This window comes from Anopheles gambiae, chromosome 2 (genome assembly GCF_943734735.2).
Source record: "Anopheles gambiae chromosome 2, idAnoGambNW_F1_1, whole genome shotgun sequence".
Taxonomy (NCBI): Eukaryota; Metazoa; Arthropoda; class Insecta; order Diptera; family Culicidae; genus Anopheles; species Anopheles gambiae.
This window is the reverse complement of record NC_064601.1, coordinates 67,599,428-67,609,236: the sequence shown is the minus strand read 5'-3', so window position 1 is coordinate 67,609,236 and position 9,809 is coordinate 67,599,428. Positions and strand designations below refer to the sequence as shown.

Below are 9,809 nucleotides of genomic sequence, written 5' to 3'. Positions count from 1 at the left end.
CTACTTATTATGAACATTAAATTTTAACGGATAAAAAGTGCCAGGCAAACAAACGTGCATCAGCGCGTTAAGTAACAAATGTGGTTAACAATCCTTGAAATAGCATCCCAAGCGCCACAGATTAAGCTTAAACGACTGAAAAATCAAATATCTGTGATTTTCGGTAGGATAAATGGAAAATCGGTAGTTTTAGGGTGGTCATCTGTGAATCGGTAGGCATATAAAAATCGGTAGGAATACAGATACATCGGTATTTCTGGTCACTCTGATCGCAGCTGAACCTTTGACAGCGAATGTTTCGAGCGTCGTGGTTTGCAGACGAATCCTTGTTGATAGCAATTTTCGTTCTTATACAATATATTTGTGCTTTATAAACAACCGTTCTCAATAATTTAGCACGCACCATAACGGTATTGCGTGAAAGTAGTGAATGGTCTGAGCGGGGGCTCTTGCACTGCCGAGTGAAAGGCACTGGCCAAGCCGGTGTCAAACAACGTGTCACATTGCCGTGTGGAAGGAGTTAGGTGCATCGTGCGTGTCGCTTATTCGTGGCTGCTGTAGTTGGTGCGGTGATCCTTATTGTGAATTTTTAGCACTCAACTTGTTGAATCGAACCTGTCTCACGTTGGGTCCGTGACCGTAAAAACCTAGGTTAACTGAACTCTCGCGAACGTCTGCAGTACTATGGGAAAGGCAAAGAAAGGGAAGAAGGAAGCAGCGGGTGCCGGTCTCGAGGACAAGTATGTATTTCAACCGAAGACTAGTGAAACTGAACGAAGTAGTCGGAGGGTCATTTTGTTCGGGTTGAGTGATCGGTATTTTTTTTATTTTATTTTAGTGCCAGCGATAACGATGGAGTCCCACAGACGGATATAACGGAAGTAGAGGTGGAAAATAGAAAGAATGATAAGAAATCTAAAAAGGAAAAGAGAGCCAAGAAAGCGGCTGTGGATAGCGACGAGGGTGAAGATGAAGTAACCGAGGTAACGGAACCAGTCAAAAAGACGGCTGTAACGAAGAAGAAGGAAAAGCCAACGACTGAAACGGAGCCAACAGAAGCGAACGATTCGGATGATGGTGGTAAAAGCAACAAGATCAAGGAAGCGAAGAAGAAAAAGTCTGCTAAATCTGGCCCCGTTGGATTTTCCCTGCTTATGATGGACGACGACGATGATGATGATAATGATGATGATGACGGAAGGGAGGAAGAGGAGCACGATCGCGAACAAGTGTCTCGCAAAAGCTCGATCGAGGAAGATGTTGGCCCTAAAGAAGGGGGCAAAGGAAAAAAGGGCAAGAAAGAAACTGCCACCAAGATGGAGGAAGAAGAAACCGCACCAAAAGGTGGAAAGAAGAGCAAAAAGAAGAAGAAGAAGGACGAAGAAGACGATGATGAAATCGAACGAATGATGGAGGAACTGGGATTAGAGTATTCTGGTCAGAAGCCTCCTGCTTCGGCGGATAATCCAGTTGCTTCGCAAGATTTTCAGTCCACAGAGAAGCAGAGCAAGAAAAAAGATAAGAAGAAGAAAAAGGACGAAGCAAATGTTGATACGGTAGGTGACGCAACTACGGACGGTCAACCGGAAGTGGATGAAAGCGCACGTGGGAAAGTTACAACAGAAAAAAAGAAGGAAACATCAAACGCTGCTAAAAAGGAGGAACCTGTTGCACCAGAGCAGGTTAGCGAGAAGCCGAGCAAGAAGAAAGGCAAAAAGACTGATCCCCCGTCGACGGCACCGGCCGAGGAAGGAAATGCTCCGTCCAAGAAGGGTGAGGCATCAAAGGGAGGATCAGCGAAAAAGCCTGAAGAGGATACCCAAAGTGCGGAGGGATCCGCCGAAACGAAAAAGAAAAAGCCCAATAAAGCCGCTCTAGCCCTTATGCAAGAGCGGCTCAAAGCTCTGCGTGAGGAGGAGGAAAGGTTACGTAAAGAGGAGGAAGAAAAACAAAAGCTGGAGGAGCAAGCGGAAGAGTTCCGATTGGAGCAGTTGCGCCTAGAGCAGGAGAAGAAAGAAAAGAAAAAGCAAAAGGAGAAAGAGCGCAAGGAACGACTGAAGGCGGAGGGTAAGCTACTCACTGCGAAACAAAAGCAGAGTCGGGCACGTGCCCAGGCCATGCTGGAGGCGCTTAAAGCACAGGGTATTGGCATTCCCGAGACCACTGGCGAACGTCGACCAAAACCTGGCTCACGCATCCGTCCGAAGAAGAATCAAGACGCAAATAAGGAGGCATCCGATTCAAAGGAAACGACACCTACAGCTGAGGAGTTAAAGGCGAAGGAAGAAGAAAAAGCGAAGGAAAAGGAAGTGAAGGAATCGTGGGATGTGACGGACAGTGAAGGTGAGGAGGAAGAAGTTAAGAAGCCGGCTGGAAAACAGAAGACCGGTGTGGAATTGTCACAGCAGCAATCTGTAGAGTCCAAGGAAAGCCGTGGTTCCGACGACGAGGAAGACGACGATGAGGATGAGGAAGGAGAAGATGGTTCCGATGAAGACGATGACGACAGCTCTGACGATGATGATGATTCGGAGGGAGGAGATCAGCACCGAGAAGTTGAAAACATCCGTCAGCGAGCTTTGGATCGCATTGCTAGCCGTACACAGGATGCCGAAAAGAAAAAGACGCTCGACAATTTGCGCGCCGCTGTAGTGTGTGTGCTGGGGCACGTAGATACGGGAAAAACAAAAATTTTGGATAAACTCCGGCGCACGAATGTGCAAGACGGCGAGGCTGGCGGTATCACGCAACAGATTGGTGCCACTAACGTGCCGTCCGAAAACATCAAGGAGCAAACGAGATTTGTGAAAGGCTTTCAGGAGCTGGAGTTCAAGCTGCCCGGTTTGCTGATCATCGATACGCCCGGGCACGAATCTTTCAGCAATTTGCGCTCGCGCGGTTCATCGTTGTGCGACATTGCGATCCTAGTGGTAGATATTATGCACGGGCTGGAGCCGCAAACGATAGAGTCGATCAATTTGCTCAAATCAAAGCGCACGCCATTCGTAGTGGCTCTGAATAAGATCGATCGATTGTATGACTGGAACACGATGCCCCGAAAGGACGTCCGTGACATTCTGAAGGCGCAAGCATCCAATACGCAGCTAGAATTCAATCAACGCACGAAAGAAATCATCGTCCAGTTCGCGGAACAGGGTCTGAATGCCGCTTTGTTCTATGAAAATCCGGATCCAAAAACATACGTTTCTCTCGTACCGACGAGCGCCATCACGGGCGAAGGAATGGGAAATATGCTGTTTTTGATAGTGCAATTCTGCCAGAAGCAGCTGGCCAAACGACTGATGTACAGCGAGGATCTGCAGGCGACCGTGCTAGAAGTGAAGGCGATTCCCGGTCTCGGTACTACGATCGATGCTATTTTGATCAACGGAAAGCTACGCGAAGGAGATACGATGATTTTAGCCGGTACGGAAGGCCCTATCGTCACTCAAATCAAAGCATTGCTTATGCCACAGCCTATGAAGGAACTTCGCGTAAAGAATGCGTACGTCGAGCACAAAGAGATTATGGCGGCACAGGGCGTAAAGATAGCAGCGAAGGAGCTCGAAAAAGCTATTGCCGGACTAAATCTGCAGATAGCACACAAACCTGATGAGGTGGAAATCTTTAGGTATGCTTACAGAGATGCTGAAGAAGACTGTTGCAATGAGTACTGATACGTTATTGTTTTTCAATATTTTAGGGAAATAGTGGCCCGTGACTTAAAATCCGCTCTAAACAGCATCAAGCTTAGCGATAGGGGTGTGTACGTGCAAGCTTCAACACTTGGCTCGCTTGAGGCTTTGTTGGAGTTCTTAAGAACATCTAAAATTCCGGTAAGTACGATGCCGCACTACCTTTTAATCGAGACGCGACGAATAATTGAATGCGTTGCGTTCCCAGTCTCTAAGCGAAACGCGCTATGTGGATCACATACATTTAGGCGCGTTGTCTCTAGGCAGCATGCATGATTTTCTTGTTTGTCTCTTAAGTGATATTCATAAGATAGCTCATATGCGTGCAATATGTTTCATTTTATATGAGATTTGCTACATTTCGACATATTAGCTATGTCAAATCCCATTCAAACTGAGACACATTGCTCGCATATGCGCTTTCGTATGGACATAACCTTATAGTACAGATTTTAATCATATTTAATTGACAGTCATGGTATTGACTGTTTGTGTACCAACAAATGATCATTGTCAGTATAATACTCGTGTTTTCAATAAATTGTGCCCTCATTTTCATGTAGGGATAGTCTTTCTTAAAATACTGTTTATATCAGATAGTATTTTTGAAAGCTTTAATCAATCTTATTGTTTTGTATGTGTGTATGTTTTGGCTCCAAAACGCTTCTGATTATTGATCCGCCCGGATCCGTTTGGAATTGTCAGAGCTGTCCGGAGGCGTCCACAGTCGAACGGAGCCTTCTAAAGCCGTCCGGAGTCGTTCGGAACCGTCGCACAGTGGTTCCACTTAGAGCCATGGGCGGACATTGATTATGATTTGGTTTCAGTTTTCTCGATGTTCATGTATCGTTTGCCTATTTTTATTTTTTGGGTGATTTTTCAGTGTGTTCTGCCATGTTGGACATCCGGATGACGCCACTGTACTCACAACTTTGAAACGAAATGTGTAGTAAAATATTAGTTGGTATTTAACACTCGAATGAGCAAAATAAGTGTGTATGATTGATATTCATGGAAAAATCAATTCCATCAACTCATTTTTACTTTACCACACATACATAGCTAGCAAAGGAGGATGAAAACGGGGAAACTTTGTTTTTATTTAAATACTTACAACTTCAAAAGGGATAGCTCAAGAAGAGCAGTCATGTTCAGAAAATATTCAGAGGATTTAAAGTAAACAAATATCCGTTCAGTAAATCCACTTATATTTTGTTGTAAAATTATGTTTGTCAAAATTTTAGGAACAATCGTTCGTCGGAGCCTTCCGTAATAAAAAAAACAACTTACCGCTTCTTTGTTTTACATGCTAGTTTGGCTGCAGCAATATTGGGTTATTTATATATCTATTGCACTCTCCGAACATATTAGAATTCAATGGAATATTAAATAATTATTACAAACTTGCTATATGTATCACTTAACCGGATAGTCAGTCTTTGTTTGTTTTTGTTGTAAGAGAAAGGAAGAGATTCAAACTAAAGATCGACTTCACAAATAAGTATCGTTAGTATTAAAATGTAAAACGAAATTTCATTTCAAAAGCATTTGAAGCGCTAGACAGCTCGGATATTTATATCTTAAAATGTATGTTTCCATGTATGCATAGAGCACAAGTCCAGCGTTACAGATATATGATCCCATTTAGTTCATATAAAAAGGAGTGTCTTTTTGTCTGCTTGGTATGAGTTTGGCTGCGAAGGGTAGATATTTATTTTGTATCCAGTGTTGGCGTAATTGTTGACCCACGCGATGCTCGCGTGTGCCATGGAAGACGATGAAGGACAGCTTCTCTAATCCAATAGTCGAATTCGGTTGGAGGTTGTTTCTACATCGTTGTGTCACATTCCTAACTAGGTGGGCGAACTTGTATTGGAAGCCGCTAGCAGCAGAGACTTTGCAAATGAGAATGGTGTGGCAGTGGTGGGTGCGAAAAAAAAGTCAAGTAAGGTTTCTGTGGTGGTCATATCATATTATATATGCGTCATGTAAGCAGTCTCACCGAGCGGCAATAATTTGCTCATATAACGCGAATTGTACGAACGTCATTTGGATCAATCCTCGTATAGTTCCTCGCAACAGGCAATATACGAGTATCGACCGCGTAAAATAATCAAACTGGCCATTATGACAAGAAATCAACTTATTGGTAAAAAACGCCTGGTGAAGGCTAATTAGTATGATGGTTTCTAGTATGTGTTTGGTGTTTGAACATTAATTTATTTTGCTTATAGTAAAGACAAATCTCATCTTAATGTAATGCATTAGGATAATATTAGAAATACGGCACAATACAAAGCGATTTATGTATGATTTTGTGCCGGTCTGGCGGTACAGTCGTCAACTCGTACGACTTAACTACATGGCCGACATGGGCTCAAGCCCCGAATGGACCGTATGGACCCGTACGTAGGACTGACTATTCTGCCATGGGTAGATGAATAGGTCACTGAAAGTCAAGTCCATTAGGTAGGTTTTGACCGACAACGGTTGTTGTGCCAAAGAAGAATCTCTGAAAAGTAACGAAAAATGTTATTTGCAAGAATCGGCTCAAATAGGGCGTATTGCTAAGACCATCAAATTTATTATCATGTTAATGATCAAAATTAAAGCTTTCAATTTGTACCAAAAACATAACTCTCTTTTTTGTATGACATTTGTAAATATGAAATATTGTTATTAAAAAACCAGTAACCAATTAGAACATAGGAATGTACCTCTAATGCAATAAAATACTGCAGTAAAATTATGTTGAAGGGAAACTAATGTACAATGGCCCACTAAATTGATGGAACAGTTGCTTTTGAGTAGTACTGTCAGATAACTTGTACGAACCTTAATGCTGCATTTATTCTAGCAGCGTAATTTTTATTAGAGAATGTGTTGTCGCTGCTGTTCCTAATAAATTTAAAGATCAATGCATACAATCAAAAATAGGTTTTAAAACCTATGGTTTTGTTTATTTCTTACTGATCTATTATTGAAAAACTATGATACGAACAAATGTAATGTCTTGAAAGATAGGGTAACAATAGGATTATGCGTTAATTCCATTAATTTAATTCCGTATTTTTTTCCAAAATTCCTCACACAACTAAATGTGGTCAGACCGTATCACTTTCTGACCGTCATGGGTTCAAGCCTAGTAGGGAATGAGTCCCTCGTAGCACGTAGGACTGAATGACCTGAGGGTAAATCAATAAGTCGCCTATAGTCAAGCCCAGGCAGGCCTAGACAAAATTGGTGATTGGTGCGTCAAATAAGAAGAAGAAGAATCTGGCGAGGTCTATCGTTATGAAAAAAAACTAAGCCTTATGAAGAGCTACATTTGTCCATGTGGACCATTTTTTCGGTCTTAAAATATTGTTTAGCATGTTTGCCGAAAACAAAACAGACAAAAAAATAGTTATTGTTATAGGGCAAGGTGTATTATCTATCTAAAAAAAATATTTCAAAACACATCACAAAGAGCATAACCATCCCATACAAATGCAGTTTACATTTGAACGAATTATAGTATGGTCAAAAAATAAATGCGAAAAAAATAAACTTTGTTATTCATTCATTCATTACTGCAACGCAAACGTAAAACAGTAATGCCACTATTCTTATGTTTCTTTGTTTGCTAACATATTAAATTCTAGAAATAATGATGCAATGTGCGTAAAGTGTGATGGAAGACAATTTGTCCATGCCAATTCGTTGTGGCTATCGATGAAGATACATCGATTATGGCAATTACTGTTGAATCTTTGTTGCAAGGGATATGTTAAATCGTTATACTCAGTTCCACATTACAATGAACGCGTCTTGAAGACATGATCGGTTGCTCGAGAGATAGTTTGGTCATGTCATACCTCAAAACCCACACTAGCAAGTGTTGAATATCATGATAGGAGAAGGGCTACCACTCTTCTAAATGACATAACGTCGAATGATTGCTTTTATGGTTCTGTTTCCTTAACTTTAAATGATCTATGCTAAACTTATATTAAAAAAAGTAGCCAATTAACTGCAGTGCCCGTTAGCGGGTGCCTTTTTATTTAAAATGACTGTGATTTTTTTGATTGTGAATATGCACTTGTTGACTGCGTATCTCATCTTAATGTATCTTATGTATTGAACTATCGTTTCAATACTTTGTGGTCAGGTGGTGTTAATTTCCGTAGAAGCTTGATGGTAGAAAAATGTTGAAGCTTTGAAAGTCGTTTGTCCGAAAGGGGGAACCCACCTGTCACCCTCTTGGGTGTGGGAGATCGTGATCGTAACTCGAGACATATCAATCACACCCAAGCGCGATCCTAAAGTTGCGTCCGTGCGGTTTGCTCTTTTTCAGATATGGTGGGATCGGCGTATCGGTTGCTATACTGCTGCCACTGGCAGCCTGAGCACACGTAATAGTCGAGTGGGAGTTGAAGGTGTACCACGGAATAAAAGCAACTGGTGTGCAATCTCCATACAGACCTAGGAGTGACATTCACAGAACCGTCAATTGTGTTTGTGCGTGTTTTTTAACACGATCCGAGATGCCAAAGTTATGCATCGCTTGCATGGGCGGTAAGAGGTGACAGATCACGATGCACACCTTCAGAGAATTACAATTCCTAACGTGTTCTCGAGAAATCGCGAAGGAGGCCATCATCGGTGCTGTCATTTACCGCAGATTACTCAAAAGCAGTGCGTAGGAGAATAACGAACTTAGCCGGTTTGAATGTGACCGTCTAGTAGGAGCGTTTAATTTCCATGCGAGGCAAAAAGCCCCAGATTGGACCGTACCAATCCCAACAGGAAATATTAGCACTAAAGTTGTTTGGGCATTGTACATGTAAATGTAGAAGTTTAAATATACATTCACAGAAGTGTTTAAACATTCTCTCAAACGGAATCTTATCAAATCAAACAATTTTTCTAGATTTGTGGTTACTCTTCTCTTTTTGTCTTCTTTTTTCCACACCGAAAAATACCTGTCATCTCAAGCAACACGGTTCTGGACACTGCTTCATGTAGGTCAAAAGACCACACATCGGTTGTAGTGTCTAAAGTGTGAGTGAGTTATGCGAAACCCGTGTTAAACCGGATACCTTTATATAACTGTTGCCCAAGTATGATTCCCCGGTTGTCATTATTGTCGACAAAGTGATTTTTGTCCAAAGTCATTTTGAACCGCCGACCAACTAGTGAAACACAAGACAACTAGTCGTCACGGCGGCTGTACTTGGTTGCATGATCGCCACAGTTGTTGCAACTCGCTGCTATCTTTAGTGTCCGTGGGATGCCAGGAACGCTGTTGGAAGAAATATGAATGAAAGTAATTGGATACAGCGGCGGGGGCATACACGCTTACCATGACATCCATGCCGCGTCTATCTTTGTGTATGTGTGAGTTGATGTTGGTGTGTGTGTGTGTGTTTTTTTTCTAGCAGCCCCCTAAAAGACCGTATCGTATGGTTTGTCGCGCTCAACATGGCAAATGGCTGTTAGGTAGCTCTGCTGCTATTGAAACTGCGAGCGAGATTGTGAATGGATCGATGGCTTTTGCGACTGTGGTGGTGTCTAATGAATGAGCGAGGGAAATAGAAAGGGCGCACCACCACAACAACCACCAACCGCATCGATTCATGAATGAAATGAAATGTCTCGGCAAAGGGGAGGCAACGGAACGACGGTATCGGTTCCACTGGCGACAGCCGTACAAGCTTGAAGCTGAAAGCTCTTCTACATTCACCCACCAATAGTCGGGCAAATAATTTCACCTACATAAATATGTCCTTGCTGTACGTTGGGAGTTTTTTTTTTCTTCTTCGATGTCATCTACGAACGAGTTGGTGTTGTAAGTTGTCAACGCAGAATCAACTTCATCATCAAACACGAAAGCGAAAATTAAACAGTGTGTAACATGGCTTTGCTGTTATAGAATAATATGTTGAAACTATATACATGTATAGTTAAGTTTTCGCATGCAAAGCCATTCATATTATGGTTTGGGCAGAGTGTTTTTATAATCTGCTTTTACGCATTGCTTTTGCACTATGCCGGGCGTGCTACAACATTAAACATTAGTTGTGGAAATCGAGAGAGCTTTGCGTTGTATAAACTATAGCAACTCAATGGCTT

General features: G+C 42.1%; 1 protein-coding gene across 1 annotated transcript in view; it reads left to right on the top strand.

The window, feature by feature from the left end:
* Positions 1-251: 251 nt before the first annotated feature.
* Positions 252-9,809, top strand: part of LOC1278404 (eukaryotic translation initiation factor 5B) — a 30,696-nt gene continuing 21,138 nt past the window's right edge. The window contains exons 1-3 of the mRNA XM_061642220.1: positions 252-740; positions 839-3,631; positions 3,704-3,836. Of these exons, the coding sequence (XP_061498204.1) occupies positions 685-740; positions 839-3,631; positions 3,704-3,836 (2,982 nt within the window). The 5' untranslated portion in view covers positions 252-684. The remainder of the gene's footprint in view (positions 741-838; positions 3,632-3,703; positions 3,837-9,809) is intronic.